Source organism: Corvus hawaiiensis, chromosome 25 (assembly GCF_020740725.1).
Source record: "Corvus hawaiiensis isolate bCorHaw1 chromosome 25, bCorHaw1.pri.cur, whole genome shotgun sequence".
Taxonomy (NCBI): Eukaryota; Metazoa; Chordata; class Aves; order Passeriformes; family Corvidae; genus Corvus; species Corvus hawaiiensis.
The window spans coordinates 3,377,335-3,399,893 of NC_063237.1; the positions used below are offsets into that span (position 1 = coordinate 3,377,335).

Consider the following 22,559-nt stretch of genomic DNA (forward strand, 5'->3'; position numbering starts at 1 on the left):
GGACACTTTTCAGATGGGGCAGGCAAAGCACAGAAGATCCTCTCCCACTCGTGCCCACAGCAGCAGCAGAAGGGCCACAGAGGTGGTTCCCACATTTCAGGAGTTTAGGGCACGTCTTGGGAATCTGGTCTCTTATCACAGAAATAGAAAAGTGGATTTTCAAAAGGCACTGGACTAATGAGGCCATGACTCCAGGCCTTCCTGCTTCCTCCCAAGGGCTCTGAGCTGTATCTCGTGCTCTATTAATTCCTCCTGATCCCAGCTGAACTTAAGGAAGGATCTGAAAGGTTGACTGGCACAGTACAGCTCTCGCATGCTGGCTCTCAGGACAAGCCTTCCAGAGCCTCCTGCATCCAGCACAGTCTGCAAGCTTCATCCAGGACCCTTCACAAACTATCTCCTGCATGGCTGGATAACAATCATCTCCAGCAGACAGGACACATGGAGGAAGGCAAAGGCCCCCTTCTCCCCACAAACCTCCCAAATCCCTTCCCAGCCCTTCCCTTGTTCCCAAGGAGGACCTACCTAGAGTGTTCACAGTGACCACCTCACTGAAGGAGCTGGTGCCCAGCTTGTTTTGAGCCAAGACACTGAACTGGTAAGCAGTCTCTGGTTCCAAGGTATCCACCAGTAGCCAACTGGAACCAGCTGGCACAGGGAGAGACAGCCAGTCATGGGGTCCAAACTGGGCTCTCTTCATCCTGCCGAGAGAAAAGGGAGCATCCTCAGGGAAGGTGTCTTTGACAGGGAGAACAAAGAAGCAGCATTAACTTCTTATGCAAAAATGGAGCTTTCCCGAGCGATGGTTTGATTTGGCAGCAGTGATGTGGATGGACGTGGGGTAGCCACTCGCCACCCACGAGCTGGCACAGGCCACCATCCCCTCGTGTCCCACCAGCTCTCAGGGACACTGCCACCAGCTCTCCCCTCTGCCCTGAGCTGGGTCAGGGACAACAGCAGTGCCAACAGCCCCGCTCTGACGTGATCTCTACCAGATTCCCATGGGCAAAAGTGGGAGCTGGAGCATTTTGGTGAGTGCTGCAAAGGGAACGGCTGACGCAGGAGACAGGCCCTGTTCCCATTTATACCTCGACATCTCCTGAGCCAGAGCCAAGTTCTCCCTCAGCTGTAGTCCTGTACATGTCATCCCACGAGAGACATTTAACTAAATCCCCATCTCTGCCACATTTGCACAAGTCGGGGGCTGCCAGCACAGCCTGGGGCACCACTCAGGGTTTGGCAGCGCAGCGAGGCACTGGCAGGGAGTGCAGGACAGAGCCTTTCTGCTGGGGTCTAACCACAAACCCAGGGTGGAAAATGCTCCCAGAGCCATCCCAGTGCCACCCAGGAGCATGCAGCCACCTCCACAAGCCATTAATTCCACCAGGATCCCACATTCCAAAGCAGCACCAGTGCACTGCTCCGATACTGCAACTACTGGTGCTCGTGTTAGAGATGCTTTAGGGAGTCCGAGCCCTCAGCTGCAGGTTTTGGCGGTGTCCACAGAGGGTTTGGGAAGGATTGGTGCAGATGGCCTATCCTGCACAGGTAAGGGGGCACATCTGCAGCCACGGGCACACAGCCAGGTGAATCCACCCAGCAGGAAAAGATGGAGCAAAGAGAAATAACGCTGCTGTCCAGGGAGCAGAAGGTGAGGCAGAGAAGCAGCAGCAAACCATGGAAACAAGCAGGTCAGTGGAGAGCCATGCATGTGCCGTGTGCCTCAGAAAGCCTCTGCATCACTGCAGCTCTGGCTGGGACTCCAGCTCCCAGGATCCCCCACCACCACGGAGGCAGCAGGGCAGGTTTCCCTGCAGCGTTTAATCCCACTGCCCTCCCATCCCTCCTCCCTGGCGCTGCTGCGGGCAAGGACGCACGGGAGAGGGGCTGAGGGTGGGGAAAGCAGAGGCTAAATGCAGCACTGAACCAGGACAACCCCCTTGCCGAGGGAGGACATGGCGCAGCTGGAATGCTGTGGTGGCCCCGGCCATCCCTGGGGAGCGGGGTTTGCATTTCCAGCCTCAACAACCGCAGATGCGGGAGGAGAGCACGAATCCAGAGGAAATGAAGCCATGTTTTGCTTGAGCATCCCACAGCCACAGCAGGGAGGAAAACGCACGGATGGCACTCCGGATGGCACTACATGAGCCAGCTGTGTCCCAGAATCCCGGTCCCAAGGAACAGCACATCCCCCAGGGATCACCCCCGAGGGTCAGGGCAAGACGGTCGCTGCCTCCCTGTCCGAAGTCCCCACTTTGCTTGGTGCAAACACCCTTCCCTGCTGGCTGCTCTCTCCCTGCGGAGTCTGGAAGAGCCACGAGGAGGCAGGAATCCTAGAGCAGGTTGCAGAGCAAGAGCAGCAGCAGCTGCTGATGCAGCCACGTCTCCAGAGCAGAGGTTTAACCACTCCTTCCCAAGGACATTTTCATCAAAGCAAGGTCTGCACTGCTCAGCTTGCTCCCTCATTTTCCCCCCTCCGCTCAGTCCATTCCTTCTTTCCATCTCCAGACAGACAACCCAGCCCCGGGCTGGAGCAGAGCAGAAATCATTACAGGCAGCATCTCCCTTTCTCCTCTCTATCAGCAGTCTCCATCAGGGCAAATTAAGGCAAGGAAAGAATGAGAGAGCAAGAGGAAAGGCTGAAGAATGCCAGCCCAAGCCTGGGAAGCGAAGGCGTCACCCCCTCCACATTTCCAAGGATGATTCTTCAGAAGAAATGACAATAGCAGAGCCCAAAGCAAACCCCAGCCTTGCTGCAGCTACATTTCTCCCTCCCCTGCCCCAGGGGAAAGGCACAGGGCTGAGCCTGGCTCTGCTGCAGGAAGGTGGGATGCACCCACTGGCTTTGGGTGCTGGGTAACACAGGAGCTGCGGGAGAAAAGCCCCATGGGCTCAGCCCCAGTGCCAGGATCTCCCAGGGGCTGGTCATGATCTCAGCTGGGATTTAACCACCGCCAGGGAGCCACAGAGCAAGGAGAGAACGTTTCTGCTTAGTCACAGCTCTTCCAGGACACACTCTCTAAAGGTTGCATTTTCCATCCTCTCCCTGGCTGTTAAGCCTCGTAAACAGTTTATCTTGAAATTAGATGCCAGAGGCACAGCTACGTGAATGCAAAGCGTCTCCCGTGTACCACAAGCAGAGTAAAACCTGCTGGGGCAGACGGAGGCAGTGGCCAGCACAGAAGGGAGAGGAAACACGGGAACTGCATGATCCCACCATCACCACCACCCATCTCTCCAAGGAACCCCCCAAGGGAGCTCAGCCCTGTAAGGCCCACGGGCGCAGAGCCACCCTCTCCCCACCCTCCTCCCCCCCCCCCGGCTGCTCGAAGCTCGGGTCGGCTAGGAAGGAAAAGAAGCAGAGAGCAAAGCATGCCAGGATGACTCACAGAGGGCCGTACCAAACTGAGAAAGTCTGCTCATATCCACCGTCGTAGCCGGGCTCCCAGGAGACGTTGGCTGAGGTCATGGCGGCCACGACATGCACGCTGGTCGGGGCGTGAGGGCTTGTCCCTGCAGAGAGGGGACAGCTTAGAGGGGAGCAGGACCAGGGCTGGGAGGGGTCTTCTCCCAAGCCATGGCCCAAGGGGACTCCTCTTGCACCAAGCCAAGGCCACTGGAATTTCTGCTGGAAATGGCAGCAGGACAGAATAACAGCGCAGAGAAAGGCAATTCCACCAGGAAATAACATTTGAAGGAGACATTGCTCTTAGAACCGTAGAGTGCTTTGGCTTGGAAGGAACTTCCAAGGGACATCTACTCAAACCCTCCAGCCATGGCCACCTTCCACTATCCCAGGCTGCTCCAAGCCCTGTCCAACATGACTTTGAACACTTCCAGGGATGGGGCAGCCACAGCTTCTGTGCCAGGGCTTCACCACCCTCACAGGGAATAATTTCTTCCCAATATCCCAAACTGTCTCTCAGGTTAAAGCCATTCCCCCTCGTCCTGTCACCACAGCCCTCCTTCTGGGGAGCATCCCCATCTCCTGCCTTGCCTGGGAGACTCTCCCCAGGCCCCTTCCCCCCCCGCCCGTACCTACGACGGTCAGGTGGGTGCTGGCAGTAATGCTTGCGACGATGTTGGTGGCGACGCACTCCCATTCGCCGTGGTCGTCCTTGCCGAGGGAGCGGATCTGCAGGGTCCCGCCGGGCAGCGTGTTGTGCTTGCTCCTGCTGGGCTTCCCTACCTTGGGCAAGGAGCGGGGTGGGGAGCCGGGCAAAGAGAGAAAAAACACAACTCAGCAGCGGGTTGTGGGGCAGGGCGAGGCGGCGACGGGGTCACTAAGCTACCTGCGCGGCCCAGGGGACACCGCCGGCCACCGGCAGGGGATCTGGTCTCTCCGGTCGTGGCAAGGCAGACGGTTCCCCCGTTTCCGAGAGGACCTGGGGGGCAACGCGAGAGGCATGCGTCAGGAGGCTGCTGCTCAGCACTCACACACAAGCGGGAAACCCCACGGCACTCGCACGGACACCGAGCCCCACGCCAGGGCTCAACCTCCGGCATCCAAAGCTGAAACCGCTGCGGGGAGGGGCACTGGCCAACCCAGCAAACCCCCTCCCGGGATGGGGAAGGCATGGGCTGCCCCAGGAGATGCCCAAACTGCCCTTCAGCCTCAGTCAGCGGCAGATGAGAGGCAGGATCTTTCACGTCACAGGTCTGGGCAGCAACCCCCATGGGGATGTGGGAGGATGGCGTACATGGAGGTGCCTGGAATCTCTCAAGCTGAGCGGAAAGACGGATCTTGTAACAACTCATCTATGCCCATCAGCCAAAGTTATGCAAATCCCACGTTGTCCCGAGTCCTCTTCAGCTGTTCTTCATGTGGGGGACTCTGCTGATCGACACCAGGACCCACAGGTCGATGCCAAGCAGGAGGAGCAGAGGAGCCCACGGACACATGGGGTTACCAGTGCCAAGCCCAGGAGTCCTTCAAGAGACTGGTCAGCACTGGTGGGCTGGTGGGGAGGGAGGGAGTTGGCTTCTGCCACTGGGAAACTGAGCCCAGCCCAAGCCAGCCCCAACTGGAGTTGGAGGGGATAAGCCCAGAGCCACAATGTGAAGAGAACCACCAGAAGGCACAAGCGGGATTGGAAAGAAACCTGAGACTGGTGAGGGCACGGAAAGAAAAATAAGATGGAGAAAAAGACTAAACAGCCAACAAGCTTTAGGCAGGTCACTTGCAATGTGTGCAAATCATGGTCCTCCTTGTGCTGCTAAAAGGGACCAGAGATCCAGCAGTTCAAGCCACAAGGATTGGGGATGGTCCCACTGGGTGACACAGGGACCCAGCTCACTCTCAAGAGCCCTAAGAAGGGCATGGAAGGCTTGGAAGGAAGTTCCTGACAGCAGGACAAAGAGCCCAGGAGCTCTCCTGTACAGTGGCTTTCCTATGGGAGCAGTAAAGGTGGGAAACAAGGGGAAGGAGGACTGGAAAGCCCTCGTTGCTCCCAGGCTGTGCTACCACACCCTGCTCTATGAAAAGGGACATCTTGAAATCCTTATATCCAGTTCAGGATCATAAAAACAGCTTCTTCCCAGGGTCTCTGAAGTCACGGGGCAGTAGAGCAGGTGCTGACTGGTCCAGAGCCAAGAGACCCCTGGATGTGCAGTGGTGACACATCCCCTCCCTCCACGGGAGGTGTGTGCTGCGAGAATCCCATTGCCACAACTGCCACGTCCTGCTGGTGACCACCTGGGAGCCAGGCAAGGAGGAGGGTGTCCTGTGGGCAGTGCTGGCGAGGCAGAGGAGGGGGCTGGGACAGGGGCAGTGTTTCAGCTTTGCGGATGCTGCCGTGTCGGTTTCCCAGCATTACTCGGTGGCCACAAGCCGGGCTTCCCCCACCCACCTGCGGGACAGGACGGCAGTGGCTCAGCCCAAAGCGAAGCAGCTGTACCTGCAGTTTGTTCTTACCGGGACAGAGTGTGGCTTCTCTGTCTGCAATATTCACCAAAAGCCAAAGGCACTGCAGATTTGTCTGGCAGGCCGGGTACCTTTCTCCAGGCGATGATGGGAAAGGGGTCTCCGGCAGCAGCACAAGGAATCAACAGCTCCCTCCCTGCCTCCTGTCTGTACTCCCAGCCTGGTAGCACCGTGAAATAGGGGGGGTCCTGCAGCCAAGGGGAAAAACAAGGAGTCAGCCCACCCAAACTCCCATCACCAAAACCAAGCCTTTTCCAAACCAACCCAATCCCCATTCTGGGTAAGCTTGAGGCGTTGCAAGGAAAATTGTGTGGCGAACGTGTGCTAAGGAGCCTCCATGGCACACCGAATTACACACAGGGAGGGAGATTCTCTCCACAGAGCCACTTCACTAGAGCACAGAATCATGGAAGCCCAGAATGGTTTGGGTTGGAAAGGACTTTAAAGCTCATCCCATTCCAACCCTGCCATGGGCAGGGACACCTCTCACTATCCCAGGCTGCTCCAAGCCCCGTCCAACCTGGCCTTGGACACTTCCAGGGATGGGGCAGCCACAGCTTCTCTGGGCAACCTGTGCCAGGGCCTCCCCACCCTCACAGGGAAGAATTTCCTCCTAATATCTAACCTAAATTTCCCCTCTTACAGTTTGAACCCCTTACTCCTTGTCCTGTCACTACAGTTCCTGATGAAGAATCCTTCTCCAGCTTCCTTGCAGGCCCCTTCAGGCACTGGAAGGCTGCTGTGAGATCTCCAAACAACTTCTCTTCTCCAGGCTGAGCAGCATCTTGCTTTTTACCTCCTCGAAACAGGAAGAAACCCACCCACATCACATCAGCCATCAACCTGATTTCCTCGCCCCGGCAGCCGCCCCGGCGGATGTGTGTGTCTGGTACACAAAGCATTATCGTGTGAACCTCGGCGAGACACCATGAATCACCACGGCTCCCTCCCAGGCACAGGACTCCGTGTTCAGGGAGGGAAGAGGCAGCAGCTCCCACCCCAGCAGCACGGGGAACTGCACTGGGAGCCCAGCGCGCCCCGGGCGCCGCACGCAGCCGGAGCACGTGGAGCTCGAATCATCCATTTATTAAAATCCTCCTGAAACCAAGCCCGGGCTGGCAGGGCTAAGTGTTTTGTTGGTAAAGGGGACATTCCAGGGAGATGTTTCCTCAAACTACCCCAGTCCAGTGTGAAAACCCGTGCTGCTGCTCAGGCGGGATACTTCCAGCTACGCCAGACAGGGTGCCCTGGGGGTTTGCCTGTGCTGGTGGGAAGCACATCTCCAACCACAGCACAGACACACCTCACCCCTCGAGCCTCTGCTGTTCCCCACACAGCCCCGGGAGCTGCTTCTGGCACAGGAGGACACTGCTCCCGGCAAACCCACAGGACTTTGGCAGGAGAGTTACCTTCAGTACCAGTCGGGCAGGGGGAGACTGGCCCATCGTACCCAGGGCGTTATAAGGCACACAGGTGTAAGTGCCGAGAGCATCTTCAGTGGCCTCCTCAATCCGGATCGACCCGTCTTCCAGCAGGTTCCAGCCAGCGTACTGCACAGGGAGAACCAGGGAGCTGACTTACCCCACAGCCACCACAGCTCCTTATTTCCCCTTCAGCCAAGCCCCCCACCCACACCCAGGGCGGCTGTCACATCCCCGGGAGATGCCCAATCCCACTCCCAACATCCAAAGCATCTCCTCAACAGAGAGAGGAAACTTGGACGACATCAGCCCATTCAAACACAGCCAGGCTCCTTCATGTAGCCCAAAAGATTTTAGATCAGAATCTAACGCTAAATAAAACTTGTTCTGGAGTGGACAAGACAACTCCACCTGGAGGGCTGAGGGCACCAAGGGCTGGGAGGCCACAGCAGCAACAGCTTTAAATGGAATTAAAACTTCAAATCATTAATATTTAAGAAAAAAATTTAAAATATTGAGCGTTTTCTTTAAATATTTAATGGCTAATATCCTTGCTCAGACTATCAAACCACGATTAGGGGAAGATGTAGATTTGTTAAAAGGGTCTTTTAGCCACCAGTTGCCATTGCAAAAATAAACCAGGGCCATCAGGAGGTGACTTTAGGGGGAAGCAGGGGCCAGGTCTGAGAGACCCAGAGTGTCCACAAGCACCATGGGCTTCACACAAGAACTGGAATTAACTCTGCCCACAGCTGATAAGGGAAAGCAGTATCACGGGTTCCTCCTCTCTGCACAGACAGGGACCCACAGGGTGCCTGGTGGTGCTCACTGCTGTTTGCTGAGGACGTGAGGGTCCGAACCTCTCTGTGCCCCCACCTCCCCTCCCCGGGGCCTTCGTTACCTTCTCGATTCGCAGGGGACGCCCATCCTTGTTCCACTTGACCAGCGTGACCGGGGGCTCCGCCTCGACCGGGCAGCGGATGTACCCGTGGATCCCGATGGGAACGTAGATGATGGGGGGCATGTTCACCACGCGGGCAGGATCTGGGAGGGCAGCAGCACCACGTTAGCATGGGGAGGCAGCCCACCAGCCTGGCTTCAGAGGATCTACCTCACTTTTGTAATGAATTCCAACCCCAGCACCACCCTGGCTCCCACAGGCTGTTATCCCAGGCTTGCTACACACAAATCCACTGGAATACCTGGCATTGTTGGGAGGCTTTGCTCATGTCCAGGGCGTTCCTACCTGGGGCTCATTAAAGACTGCATTTAAGAAGAAATGTGAGATATGCTTGCCCCTAGTTCCACACCAGCTTGCATCCCGCTTAAGCCTGCACCGCTCCACCACAGCGCGACACGCGCCACGTGTGATGCACACCCAGCCCAGCCTGGTTTTACACACCAGCAATCAAAGCTCTTTCAACTGCCACACCTTAAAACACACCCAGATGGGAAAAGGGATCCATGTCCAGTCTGCCAGGAGTCCTTTACCTCCCGTATCTGCCTGTACTCATGCTTCATTGAGGCTGGGTCATGCTGAGCATCAGCCACCTCACCCTTTCCAAGATGCAAAAACCTTAAAATACGTATCTAACCCCCCCGCTCCACGCTGCACCACCCACGCAGAGAGGTGTCTCGCAATCCTCCAGTCTAGAATGTGTCATTAACAGCACTTCTAAGAGCTTTTTAATTAAGTGCGAGTGGGTTGAAGAGAATCTAGACTTTCTTTAATAAGAAGCTTTTTAAAAAAATGTTATTTTTAATAAGAAGAGTATTTCTACAATCTTGTCTAGACACCGGTAGCACGAGGTTATGGGAAAATCCTGATGGGGCTTACGCTGCATTAAGGGATAAATGAGGGGGTTTTGGGGTGCAGCATCCCCGTGCTGCTGATGCAAATTAGGGGGTAAACATTAAGGTGCTTAATAGGAAGGGATGGAAGATGTGGGGGTGTCCTCTCCTTATTGCTTTCTTGGGGCAAAACCAGCAGAGTTTGGGAGCTCTCCCAGCATGTCACCCCAACCACTCCCCCAAACTGCACGTCCCCGGCAGTGGCACCATAACCCAGATTGCCCAGTGCCACATATGGAGCAGGCTTTACCCCCCTCTGCTTAACTCCACCTCTTAGGAAATGTAATCAAGGACTCCAGCAGCGCGGGAGAGGGTAATGGGATCGAGCCTTTCACTACTAGGTCACTGGCCAGGGGCCAGCCCAGCCCACTAATGACCCAGAGCTGTGTCCCCACCCGCTTCAGAGGGTGGGAAGCTCCCTCCGGAGGCATCAGCCCCGGTGTGGATGAGGTTTGCTCAGGAGGAAAAGAGTTTGTGGCACCAAAAGCGAGCACCCTTCCTTGCGCTGAGGCCTGGCTGAGCGGCAGATTGTCCGAGCGCTGTTTTCCCTGCCATTAGAGCTATTTTTAACAGCTATCAGCCCTGACAAGCAGCCCTGGATTAGCAGCAGGGCAGATTTAATGGCCTGAGGCCACAGGCTTTCCCAAGAGCCACCCAGCTGGGCACAACCAAGCCCCAAATCACGCCTGTGCCTGGGCACAGCATCACTCGCACCGTCCCCCTGCCCGCTCTGCCTCTCCATCCATCCCCACAGGGACCTCCCAGCCCTTCTCCCAGCAGCTCCCTGCTAACCAGCACCGGGTCCAAAGGCAGCAGCAGCTCTAAGGCAGCCTTGGAAAACCCACGTTGAGAGCCCACTTTGCTCAGGCCTGTCTTTCTTTATGAAATAAAAGCGCCGCAGTCTTTCCAAGCAGAGCAATATTGCAATTGGAGCGGCGGCAATTGAGGCCATTACTGTGGAATGCCACAGGATGCCGGTGGCACACTACCCATTACCGCCCGGGGATTCCGGGAGAACGAGCGTGGGAAGCAACGCTCCTGCTACAGCCCTTTCTCCTCCGCCTGTTTAGATCGCTTACCGCCTGAAAAATGTGACACACCGGGCTCCGGAGCTCGCGAAACGGCCGCGCCACAGGAATGAGCCCCCACAATGAACAGCAAAAAATACACATTGGCACCAAAAGCCCTGACCCGGTGCCTCCCAGCAGGGTGAGGACAGAGAGTGAGCAGCCATGGGATGATGCTCACCTCACTAAAAAACCCTTGTGGCAAAGGTGGACACCGGTCCCAGCTGAGCAGTGTCACTCAGGATGCTCAGACCATTTGCTTTCTTGTCTCCCACACCCATGTGGGATGCTCTCAAGCTTTTGTGCTGAGGACGATTCTGTGTTCATCCAAAGGCTGCTGTCACATCAGCCTGATTCTCCCAGTGTCATACCAGGACACCAGAGCCTCTGGGGCTGCCTGGGAGCCAGGTGTTATCAGTCCCAGCCCCATCCCTGCACTCACACTGCACTGTCAGGTAGGCAGAGGCTGATGGCGAGCGGCCCAGGCTGTTGCTGGGGATACAGGTGTATTTTCCAGCATCCTCTGGCTTGACACGGAAAATAATCAGCGTCCCGTCGATCAGGATCCGCACCCTCAGCTTCAAGTCGCTGCGAGAGAAGAGGAGAGGAGGATCATGAGGAGTCCCAGGGGCAATTCCCAACACAATCCCAGCTCCCAGCACAACCCAGGAGCAGCAGCAGGAGGAGGACACGCTGCCCTGCCAGCTATAAACTCACTTCTTGAAGTAGACGTTCTCCTCCTCCCAGTACCACAGGTAGGTGAGGTTCCCGGGATACGCCTCGGCCTGGCAGGTGAACAGCGCATCCTGGGAGATGTTGACTGTGATGTTCTCCGGAGGGGAAACGATAAAGGGAGGTCCTGGAGGGGGGAAGAGGAAAGTGTCACTCCCACCACTACCAGTGTCCCCACAAAGGTTGCTCAGGCTCAGCTCCATCACAGCGTTTTGTCTGGGGGCTGCTGGAGGGCTCTGGGGCAGGGCTGGCCCCACTCCTCTGAGAACCACAGTGAGCCTGATATTCCCAGCCCTTGCCCTAATCTCTGGTCTGATTGAAAACCACAGTGAGCCCGATATTCCCAGCCCTTTCCCTAATCTCTACAGCTTTGAGGAGGGGATCCACACCCGCAGTGCTTCTCCCAGGGCACACAAGGACACGCCTCCCTTCATCCCCAGCATTTCACCAGGAAAAATCCAGGGGGAACGCAGCAAACTGCCAGGAGCCAGCAGCGCGCCACTGCCACAAAAGCAGAGCAGAGGACACCCCGTGCTCCTCTCTCCGCCGGTAGCTGTTGACCTAATTAAAGATTTATTTAATAAGAGAGGGAGCAAGGAGCGGGAGGCCTGTCATGCATCACCGCTGTCTGACGAGGCGCTTCATGACAGCCTCAATCTTTTCCCCGCTTCCCAAACAAAACCAAGCTGCCATCAGGGCCTGGCTGCTCATCAGCACGGCCACCGCCATGTGCCAATTACGCAGATTCCTCCATCCTACAAACCGGATGCAGGGCCACGGGGCAGCCAGCACCATGCCAGGCACAGAGGCCTTGGGGGTCACTCCGGGGTGGCACCACAGCCCTGTGGCCCATGGAGATCCCCCCATCCCGGCCTCCCGGGGGATGCTGAGGAGCTGGAAGGTCTCACCTTGGACGAGCAGGCGCGTGGTGTGCACAGCCTCGCCCTGGATGCTGTAGGCCCGGCAGGTGTAGGCACCTCTGTCCTCCCGGCTGACCGAGAGCACCGTGAGGCTCCCGTCACTCACCTGGGAACAAGGGAAGACCCTGGAGCGTGGGCAGGGACCCCCAGGGGGATGGGGGAAGACCCTCCCCGCTTCCCACAGCAGAGAGCTGCTGACGCTTTTAGGGCCGGATGAGAGACGGGCTTCCCTGCTCTGGAAGACTCGGGATATTAATAAACCAACACATGCGTTTGTGCTCGACGCCAAGGGGAAGGGAAAAAAATATCATAAAATAAATAAATAACCATCCCAGCACATTCATCTCCCAGAAGTGACTGGCAGGCAGCAGGCTCCAAACCACTCCTGCCAAGCACCCCGGCACCACTGGAGCTTCACAAGGAGCCTTGCTGGAGAATTCCCTGCCCCCCAAAGACCTGCTCCATCACTGAGCGATGAGGGGGAGACCCCAGCTTGGCCACCATCCCCCCTGTGGGGCCACCTCTCAGCTGGAAGAGGAGCGGATGGATTCCCCCTGGGGACACTGCAGAAGAATGGACAAGGGACTCTCACCCTTGGGGTAGCAGCACCCCCACGCATGGGGAGGCCTCCCTGCCAGGCTTCCCCCCCCACCTCATTCTGCCTCATCCTTCTATTTCAATTAGTAACAAATGATTCCTAATTACTCTCATTAGTGCCTGCGCTGATTCCAATGCCTGATTTACCAATTACAGCTCAGGGGGGAATCTCTGCCGGGGAGCCTCTGGGATGCAAAAAGGGTCCTGAAGGGGAGGGGAGGAGGGGAAATCCTCCCTGCTCAACCCTCCCCTGCCCCATCCCTGCTGCATCCATCCCTGCCCGGGGGGGGACACAACCCCAGGCTGCAGCCCCCACCCCATCTCCAGCGTCCTGGCCCCTGGGCTGAGTCCGCAGGGAGCAGGTCAGGTGCAGTGTCCCAAGCACTTGGGGGGTCTCCAGCCTGCACCCAAGGGCTGGCAGCGTTACAGGCTGCTGCTCAGCAGGGATAGGGCGGGGGGAAATGGGCATCTCACCAAGGAGAAGTGCTGAGAAAGCACGGCTGGCTGCAGGCACGGCCGAGCTGCCGCCACCGTGGCCCTGTCAATACTGTCCCCGCCAGCTCCCAGCCCAGGAGTCCCCACGGCAGCCCTCCCCCACCTACCTGGTACTTGCCATTGGCACCCAAAAGGTCTCCCTCTCTGAGCCAGGTGACGATGGGCTTGGGGTTCCCGAACGCCATGCAGGTCAGGGTGACGCTGCTGCCCTCCTTCGCCTCTACGTACTGCGGCGGGGTCTCCGTGAACGTGGGGGGAGCTGGGGGCACAGGACACCACCGTGACCCCCCGTGTCACCCGTGGCCACTGTGGGTCTGGAGCACACGGGGACAGAGGGGAGGCTGCTGCCTGCACACGGGGGACACTCCGCACATCCGCACGGCGGGGCTGGGACCACCCCAAAGGCAAACGGGGCTGCAGGGACAGGGGTGTCCCTGGGGACACCGACCACGAGGTGCCACATCGCACCCCAGCCCTGTCCCCTCTCCTCCCCACCAGCACCACGTCCTCCCCCCACCCCGATGCACATTAACTCGCTATTGTCAAAACATGGGAAAACACCGCAGTGCAGATCGAAAGGCTCCTTCCTGATGAAAGAGGCTGGCAGGATTACAGCCCGCCCCTAATTACCCGCGGTTGTTAAAGCCCACTTTAGAGGGAGACAGGTTGGCAATTTAATCTGCTTGGAGGGGGGAAAAAAAAAAAAAAAGGAAAAGGAATTATATTTTGTTTCTCCCCAAATGATTTTTATTTTCCCCCTAAGAAAATTAAGCGTTGTAATGCGCTGGGGGAAAGCCACAGCCCTCACCCTGAAAGCAATTCCTTGGGCTGGGAGGATTATGGTTATTATATTGTTATTAAGCCCCTGCACACCCCGTGCTGCATAAAACCCCAAAACTGGCCCACTTTGCCAAGGGGAGGGACAGGGCATCTGGGGCCATTTCCAGCCCCTCTGGCTGGTTTGCAGGATCCTTGCACGTGGTGGAGGTGAGCCAGGCACCACCATCCTCCTCCTTCCTCCTCCTCCTGCCCTCCTTCCCAAGCCCTCGGAGCTCATTAGCAGGCAGGGGGAAAGCAGGAAGCGGCAGGCAGGGCAGCAGGTAGGGATGGGGCTGGTGGCCTGCACGGCCCCCCTTGCAAAGCTCCCGCTCACTAATTGGGCTCAATTAGGTGGCTCTGCTCTGTGCCACAGCACAGCCATCCCCCCAAAGGTTAAATTAATTGCTCAAGGTCAAGGCAGGACCAGTGAGGAGCTGCCAGTGCCTACATCTCTCCAGCCACCCCACTGCAGCAGGAGAGGCACAGCCCTGCTGCTGGGCTAAAAATAAAGCTCTCTCTCCTGATGCAGAGAATGACAATTTGCTAATTAGTTTAATATACAGTCTTAATAAAATGGAAAAGTAATTTGAGTAAATCTGAATTTCAAGAAAACAAAGATTTGATTTTCTGATCTGTTTGTTGAGAGGAGATTCGTTCCCAGCCCTGGTCCTTGATGTCTCTCCTTTAAACAAGCTCCACGTAATTAAACTGAGGAATCCCTAATAAAACTTTGTCCCTTTTGAAGCCACACCCTGGCTGGAGCAGACAGCCTGGAAGGCTTCAGGCTCACGTGTCTGCCATGCACAGATGCCATTGAGGCCCAGCGTCCACCAGACATCCAGCATCCACCAGAAATCCCATTTTGGCCCCGTGCAGATGCCGCAGCCCCCGCCCCGCTCACCATTGACCGTGAGGTGGACCCAGCTGCCGTTGTGGAAGGTGTCGTACTGCTGGTCCAGCATGAGCACTTTGCACTCGTACCAGCCCTGGTCCTCAGAGCGCACCTGCTCAATGCGCAGGGAGGCTTTGTCGTGCAGGCTGGCCCGGCCTGTGTGGGAGAGCACAGCGTTGGCACCATGTCCCCGACACTGGAGCAGCCCCCAGAGCAGTACTGCAGGGGACACCCCATCCCCACACCGGAGCAGCTCTGGAACATCGCTGCAGAGGACACCCCATCCCAAACCGGAGTACCCCCTCGGAGATCACCGCAGGGGACACCCCATCCTGACACCAGAGCAGCCCCTCAGAGATCATCGCAGGGGACACCCCATCCCAGTGTGGGCACTGTCCCAGTTTGGGGCTGGCTGAGCCTCGTGGAGTGGCTGCAGCCGGTGGTGCCGGGCCGGTGACACACTCGCCTATCTGGGGATGGCAGAGCCAAGCTGCCAGGGCCAGGCAAGGTGCCTCGAGTGACGTCTGCCCGCGGCGACACCAGCCTTCTGCTCCCAGCCAGGGGCTGCCACGGCACAGCCGGCACACAGGCGTGCCCCAAAGCTTTTCCCCGCCTGGGAGACTCCCGGAAAGCAGGGCGGCCCTGAGCTGACCCTATGCACGGCCCCAAAAACTGGGTCAGGAGCAAAGCAGCCCAAACCTCCACGCTGGTGCAGTGGCCACCAGGCTGTGGCATCACTCATTCTGGAGCTGACTTTGGCAGGGCTCAGCTGGTACATCTTCCCTGCTGCATTTCTTAGAGAGCAATTTGGGCAGAGAGCCCTGTAAGACCCAGGGAAGGTCTCCAGGACAGCATTCCACAAGGAAAGGGATGCCACAGTGGGTCTGTCCTGCCACACCAGCCTCCTCAGGGCTGGTTTCCAGCTCACAGATCCCACCAGAGGACACCGGCCACGTGTCACATGCAGAACACTGGCGAGCAGCCACATGAGTTCTGCAGCTCCAACCTGTCACCTCCGCCCAGCACGTGGCCCTGGCTCCATCCCCACCGTCCCCCCAGCACCCCTCCCCAGGCTCACAGCTGCTCCGGGGCACAGCGGCAGCAGCAGCAGCCACCGCCACCACGCGTCACCCTGGGTTTCTCTGCCTCGCTTGCTCCCGTCCCACGCAGCCCAGCTGGCTTCCTAACGCTGCTGCTTAATTAAAACCAACTGGGTGGAAAGCGAGCAACGAGAGGCAGAGCCCGCGTGGTTTCCAACGGAGGAGCGGATGGAGCGGAGCTGCGCATCCCGGGCTGTGCCGCAGCCAGGGCCTGGCACCCTCCCCTCGACCCGCTGCGCCCCCAGGACTCACCGGCATACTCTGGGTCGACATGGGGAGGGTAAAACCCAAACTTGATAAAGATCGGGATGGGGACGCCGAACTTGAACCACTCCACGACATAGGGAGGGGGCTGTCCCGTGAGCGGGTGGATCACGTCGCATCCCAGGATCACGCTCTCGCCAGCGCGAGCGGTCACGAACTCGGGCTCCTCCCTCGAGCCGAGGGCACCTGCAAGGGGGCGAAGGAAGAATCTGTGGCTGATCCCACTGCTGGTCCCCAGCATTGAACCAGGACCCTGGAAGAGCCACAGCAGCAGCAATGCCTGTTCCCAACCACCCGTCTCCAACAAGGGCAGCCCCTGGGTCTGCCTTGCCCCAAAAAACAACAGAGGGTCCCAAGCCCTTATAGTCAGCTCCAAGGCCGCCCTGAGCTACACGGGAGTCAGGACAGTGGCCAGCAGCACCCCAATGCTTCAGGACAGCTTCCCAACCTCTGCACCAAGGCAAGGGTAATGCCCAGTAACCCCATAAAGGTTTCGGGGACCCCTGCTCACAGCAGAGGAGCACAGAGCATGCCTAGCACTGCTCCCCACCAAGCTGCACCATCTGGGCTACCCTGTATCCCTGTGGCAGGGAAAAGGCTGCTTTTAGCTTGTGCCCCTGCATCCTCCAGCGAGCAGGACTGAGCATGCAGGGACCACTGACCACAGCTCAGCTGTGCCGGCCCACGGATCCAGCTCTCCCACCGGTGCCGGGGTGGGCTGGGCCCCCAGAGCCGCGATGCTCCAGCGAAGCCCACATGTCCTCGGGCATCCCCGAGAGCCCCAAGCCTGAAACCCGTCTGCGACCTGCACGTCGGGTCTGTCACCCTGCTCCTCCCGGCTGGGTAATTACAGGGGACTTTGGTCTCGGCTCCGAAGCTGCTCCACCCCGGCTGTGCCGCCCTGCTCGCTGCAGCCTGGCGTCATCCTGCTCTGCCAGCAGCAGCAAAGCTGCATCCTCAGCACAGCGTTCAGAGAGGGGGAGAGAGAGGGAAACCCAGGGCTGGGGGGAAGCCAAACGGAGGGTCCCCAAAACGAGGTCTAGACCCACATCGCCCTTCCTATCGAGGAAGGGCGCCCCGTTTTCCTGGCACACGCAGCCGCTGGCTGTTCCGGGGGGGGATGCTCGGGGAAGCACGTTCCCACTCCTCCGCGCTGCTCCTCGGGGCCGCCGGTGATTGGCGGCGAGTGACATCACCGCTTCCCCGCCGCGGGAGCCGAGCATCGCCGAGCATCACCGGCTATTTTTGGCTCTGGCACAAGTGCGTACCGGCGAGAGGCCCGTGATGTGCCACCCCACGGGCCCACCGGCCGAGTGTCCCCGCGGGAAGGCCAGCGGGCAGAGCTGGCCACGGCTCGCACACGGCACGCACAAGGTGTGCCGCTGCAGAGGGTCACTCCTGATGGTCACCCAAGTGTCCTCAACCCCCAGGCCATCAGCAAACTGGGCACGGGTGGCTGTTTAACTGGGGGGGGGGGGGGGCTGGCTGGTGGCAGCAGGGTAGGTGAGGCCGGGGTGCGGAGCTGTGAGGCGCCTGCAAGGAGCAGATGCTGCATTGCACACCCACTGCAGACACCCGGCCCCGCTCTGGGGGTCCCGAAAAACTGGGGGGTCCTGCACGGCCACGGATCCGCCCGGACGCCAGCGGGGCGGGGGAATTGCTGAGCACACACGTGCAGTGTGCACGCACACCCCCACACGCGCTTTGCACCGCCTCGACAACACTCTTGCACCTTTCCATCCCTCGTTAGCGCTGCATCGCCGATGAGCTCCCATTCGCACCCTGTCAGCAGGGACGGTGTCAGCCCTCCCCTGCCACCCCGGCACTGAGCTGTGAGAACCCGTCCTGACCCCGCTGTGCCCATCCGGGAGGGTGAGGGGGGCTGCGCTGCAGGGCTGGATCCCCCTCCGTGCCCGTGGTCCTCCGGCGCCGATCGGGGACAGCAGCTGCCACGTGCTGCTCAAGAGCATCCAAGGACGCGCATCCCCGGCCGCCGTGCCCGAGCGAGCAGGGCCCCAGTACATCGTCACCCTCCAAGTGACACCCTCTACCCGCCAGCAGCAGAAGATGGAAGCGGCAGCACTCAAACCCCTTCTCAAGCCCCCCAGCGCTCCAGCTCCTGGGCTACCAAGACGGAATCTTGGTCTCCAGCACCTCACCACCAAATGGAGCCTGGAATGCTGAAGTTTGCCCAGCTGGAGCAAGCTCGCTGCCCAAGAGGCCACCCAGACACCCTGGAGATGGGCGCCAGGGAGTCACGCTACGCCAGGATCCCCTGACTGGCTGCCTGGCAGAGCAGTGGGTGACGTCCCCGGGGAGGGGAGGGGACGAGCCAGCCGCTCCGCCGGACCCACGCCTGGCCAGAGCTGCCCGGGCGCAGGAAAATAGGTCATCCCCGGCAGCTCGCAGCGCCGGTGTCTGATCGCAAGGCCGGTGGGGAATTGCACGCACGGCTGAGCATCACCTCCCCAGCGCACGGCCGACTGGCAGCCACGGCGGAGAACCGGCCCCCGGCTCTCCCCAGCTGCCACCCGCCCCGCTACCGGCCCCGTGCCCTCCTGTCCCCACTGCCAGAGCGCCAGGAAAGCAATGGGGAGATGTCTTACAAACCCTCTTTGGGTCTCCTCAACTTCCCAACCCAACCAACCTTGCGGTCCCAACCCTGACCAGGTTTTCCTTCCAAGTCCAGGCCACGAAGAAAGCGAGCAATGGAGACTGCAGCTCTCGATTCAAAGTGTTTTCTCACCCCCACATTTGTAGGGAAAAGCTTGAAAACAACCCGCAGACGCCAGAAGAAACAGAGCGCAAATAGACAGGGTATTTTTAAACCCACTTGATTTTCCCTGCCAAGTTCAGAGAGGTTTCAAGGCTGAACCTGCAGTTTGGAAAGAGGGTCAACATCAGGGAGCAGCAGCAGGGATGCGAACCCCAAATCTGCCTCGGTGCAGGAGCTCACGTGAAGCTGGGGGATGCCTCGTAAAGAAAAACAAGTAATCAACAGGCTTCGTCATCCAAGCAGATCCAGGAAAAATAAAAGCACACCGTGTGCCAGGAGGCAAGAATACAAGATGCGGAGGTGGAGTTGAACAGCATCCCAAAGGGAGAGGAGGAAAGGCTGCCGCCACCGAGACGGTGCCACCGCGGGGCTCCCCAGGATGGTGATGCCAAGGATGGGGAGACCCTCACCTGGATCTGGGCATCCAGTTCCTCCGATCCTGAGGGCAGAGGCAGAAGGTGCCACAGGACTCAGTGAAGCTGAAGGCATCAAGCATCTCTGCTGCACTCGCTGAAGCAGGACCCTTCCTGCAGGTGCTTCGTGAGAAGGACGTGGCCACAGCAGAGCGGTTTCCAAAGGAATTAACACCTGGGAAGGCTTTCCTGCCCAGCACAGTGGACACCCATGCCCAGGGGCAGAGAGGGGATCCTGTCCTGACCCACCATTGCCCCACAGCCTGCTAACAGAGGCACCACTATCCATTTCCAATGCTGCCCCCAGCCCTGGACCTCATCCCCATCCCTGTCCCCCCATGGGGATGGCTGAGGGAGCAGGCGCGAGGCTCGGAGCCTGTGGACCTCTCCTCCCTGCTGAGCTGAGATGAGATGTGCTCTGACACATCCCGCTCACATTGGTGGAGGCGGGATATGGCAGGGATCTCTGAGGACAAGGCCACCAGCGTGGCATATGGAGGCCAGCAGGGAAGGAGAGCAGGCAGCCATCACCATGAAATGAAGAGGGGGGTGACTGCAGCCCAGAGTGAGGGACAGGGACAATGTGCTGCAGGGACCCCAGCTGCCAGGGCAGGGTGTGGGGTGCTGGGAGATCGCCTGTCCCCCACCACCACAGCCCCCTAAATATCTCAGTGGGGGTTGCACCCTCCGTTACAAACCCAGTCCCTCTGCCTGTCATGGGGTACCCAGAGCTCCCCAAAAGCATCCTCCTGTCCCCTGGTGCGGGGCAGCCCCAGGGCTGGGAGCACAGCCCTCACCCCCTCCCCCAGCTGGAAAGCAGCATCTGGGCTTTCAGAGCGATTCCTGTTTTTTAAACCCGATTTTCCAGATGGATGGAGGGCGACGCGCAGGTCAAGTGACATGCCTCAAGGTCACGCGGGGCCATCGAGGAGAAGGATTAGCAGCTCTGAGGGGCGGCTTGGTGCCCCATTCACAGCAAGATGGGGACTCGGAACCCTGTTCCTGGGCACAAGGGGTGTCCTGTGGGACCACCACCACCGTCCCCAGGCAGGCAGGCAGCTGCCCTGGCATCCCAAGGGGAACGCATGCATGGGATGCTGCCCCACAGCAGCCCCATGGGGGGGTCCTTGCTCCCTGGAATGGCACAGGTGGGAATGTGCCTTGGCTGGGCAGCGGCTCAGCAAGAACGTGGGAGCACAGGCTGGTGCTCTGAGAGGCACGGAGATGGAGCAGGGAAGAAATTATTTCCCTGAGGTCACCCACTTCCACCTGGGGGTCCCCTGTGCCCTCTCCCTCTAATCACCACCAGCCCAGTGTTGAGCATCCAGTGTTGGCAGCTGCCTCGTGGGAGGCATCATCTCCCAGCAACGACCAGCAGCTACCTGTGCGCTCCCCGTGAGCTCTCTCTGTGTGCCACGGGGCCGAACGAGCAGCTGTGGTGGGAACTGGAGCACCAAACCCGTCCCAGAGGAGACCTCCTGCACCTGGAGAGTGCTGCCAGGGTGCTGTGCCCTCAGCCCGACCCCACAGCGCACCAGTAACCCCGGGCAGGCTGGCATCGCCCTCCCCACAGAGCAGGGGGTACCATCCCGGTGCCTTCAGAGCCCTCCAACAAGAAACTGGGATGCAGGCAGCGCTCCGAGCTGCCCGCCAGCAGCTCCTGAATCACGTTGTTCCTGGCTCAGGCAGCCCTCCCACCAACGCCAGCCTCTCCATGGAGGAGCGGGAGGAAGGGAGTTGTTTTTCCAAAGGCCAGCTGGTCGCTCCGGGCTCCCAGCTCGGGAGATTCCTACCGCAGGGAAAGGGAGAGGGAAGGATTCCTCCATCAGCACAGCACAGGCTTGGACCCATTGCTTGCCCATCTGCAGGGCTTCTCTTCCAGCATGAAGGCACGACCTCCAAGACGGAGGTCCGGAGGTGAACGGGAGCTGTTCCACCCTGCCACAGCTCCGGAGAGGAACTTGCAGGGTTTGCCCATCACCAGCAAAGCTGCGTCTTCCAAGCCAAAAGGCAACGGAGTCGGCAAAGCATCACCGCAAAGACCCTCCGGCAAGCCAAGTCATCGACCGAGACGCTCACGTCCCTCCCTGCCCCGCACGCTCCCATCCAACAGGTCCAGAGGAGCAGGAAATCTCCAGGGAATGATGGAAATGGGAGCCTGGCCAGCGCCCTTGGCTCTTCCCGGTGCCAAACCATCCCCTTGCCAGAAGAGAGCGGGGCCAAAGCCGCACATGCCAAATCCAGTGGCTCCCGGTCCAGACTCCTCCACGGCCAAAGAGGCAAAACCCAACAGCTCTACGCTGGGAGCAAGCAGGGGATGCAGCGCTGGCACTGCCACACCGAGCCACTCCAACCGGCCAAGGTCAGCGCCGGGAGCATCGCCCGCCACGGTGTCCAGGGAACCTCTTCAATGGAGCCCTCACCCAGGGCTGGCAGAGCCGGATCCTCCCTCTGCAAACCCTCCTGCCGGATCCACGAGCATCCCCACTCACTGTGTGCTGCCACAGCGTCACACTTGTGGGAGAGGGAGGAAAAGCCCCTCGGTGTGACAGCACTGCTGGGAATGCCAGGAGGCCGGATCCCTCCTCTGACACCCACTCCCGGCGCGGTCACGTCCTGGCTCTCCTCCCCCATGCCATAAGAGGGGATAACGCACCCTCCTTCCCTCTCTGAGCCGATTAACGCCTGGAAAGCCCTCGGAGAGCCAGGCAAGAAGGCTTCCCAGGACCAGCACTGCTGCTTCTCAGCTCAGCAAGTACGAAGTGGTGTGGGAGGAAGGCCACGGCAAGAGGAAAAGCCCCGGTGAGGGCACTGGCACACGGTGAGCCCCAGCTCTCCTCTGAAGCCCTGTCCCCAAGCAATGAGGGGTGACAACCCCCTACGAGGACGGGACAGTGCTGGGACCAAGGGGTTGCAGCAGCTGGGGTGAGTCCCGTGGGCTCTCTGTCCCTGCGGGGGCCACGCCAGCCCGCAGCATCCCCTCCCCCGGCACCCACCCACGCATTACTCACGGCGCGCTCATTCATCACGTACACGCTGCTCCACACGCACAGCACCCCCGTGCCGGGGCTTCCCGGCACCCACTCACCCCGGCACCAGTTCCGGAGCCCCATCCGAGCGGCTCCAGGGTATTTCCAAGTTCCCAGGTGCTGAACTCGCTGCTCTGCTCCTCTCCCCGGCAGAGCATCCCTGTGCAAGCCGCTGCTGCAAACGCTGCCTCACCACACTGCAGCATGCAGTTCAGGCAGGCAGCAGCCGGCCACGGCTCTGTAAGAGGGGCTACGAACCT

General features: G+C 59.2%; 1 protein-coding gene across 10 annotated transcripts in view; it reads right to left on the reverse strand.

The window, feature by feature from the left end:
* The window catches only part of IGSF9B (immunoglobulin superfamily member 9B), a 42,631-nt gene that overhangs the window by 18,521 nt on the left and 1,551 nt on the right, over window positions 1-22,559 (reverse strand). For 4 of the 10 annotated variants that reach the window (XM_048328579.1, XM_048328582.1, XM_048328581.1 and 1 more), the window contains exons 1-14: window positions 19,268-21,655; window positions 16,070-16,267; window positions 14,727-14,873; window positions 13,114-13,265; window positions 11,903-12,020; window positions 10,980-11,121; window positions 10,705-10,850; window positions 8,246-8,388; window positions 7,333-7,473; window positions 5,995-6,111; window positions 4,293-4,385; window positions 4,039-4,189; window positions 3,390-3,513; window positions 526-701 (exon numbers count right to left, since the gene is read on the reverse strand). In XM_048328579.1, coding sequence (XP_048184536.1) covers window positions 526-701; window positions 3,390-3,513; window positions 4,039-4,189; window positions 4,293-4,385; window positions 5,995-6,111; window positions 7,333-7,473; window positions 8,246-8,388; window positions 10,705-10,850; window positions 10,980-11,121; window positions 11,903-12,020; window positions 13,114-13,265; window positions 14,727-14,873; window positions 16,070-16,267; window positions 19,268-19,559 — 2,140 coding nt within the window. In that variant the 5' untranslated portion in view covers window positions 19,560-21,655. Of the gene's footprint in view, window positions 1-525; window positions 702-3,389; window positions 3,514-4,038; window positions 4,190-4,292; window positions 4,386-5,994; window positions 6,112-7,332; window positions 7,474-8,245; window positions 8,389-10,704; window positions 10,851-10,979; window positions 11,122-11,902; window positions 12,021-13,113; window positions 13,266-14,726; window positions 14,874-16,069; window positions 16,268-19,267; window positions 21,656-22,559 lie in introns of those variants that run through there. The other 6 variants (XM_048328574.1, XM_048328575.1, XM_048328578.1 and 3 more) reach the window with 6 other exon arrangements.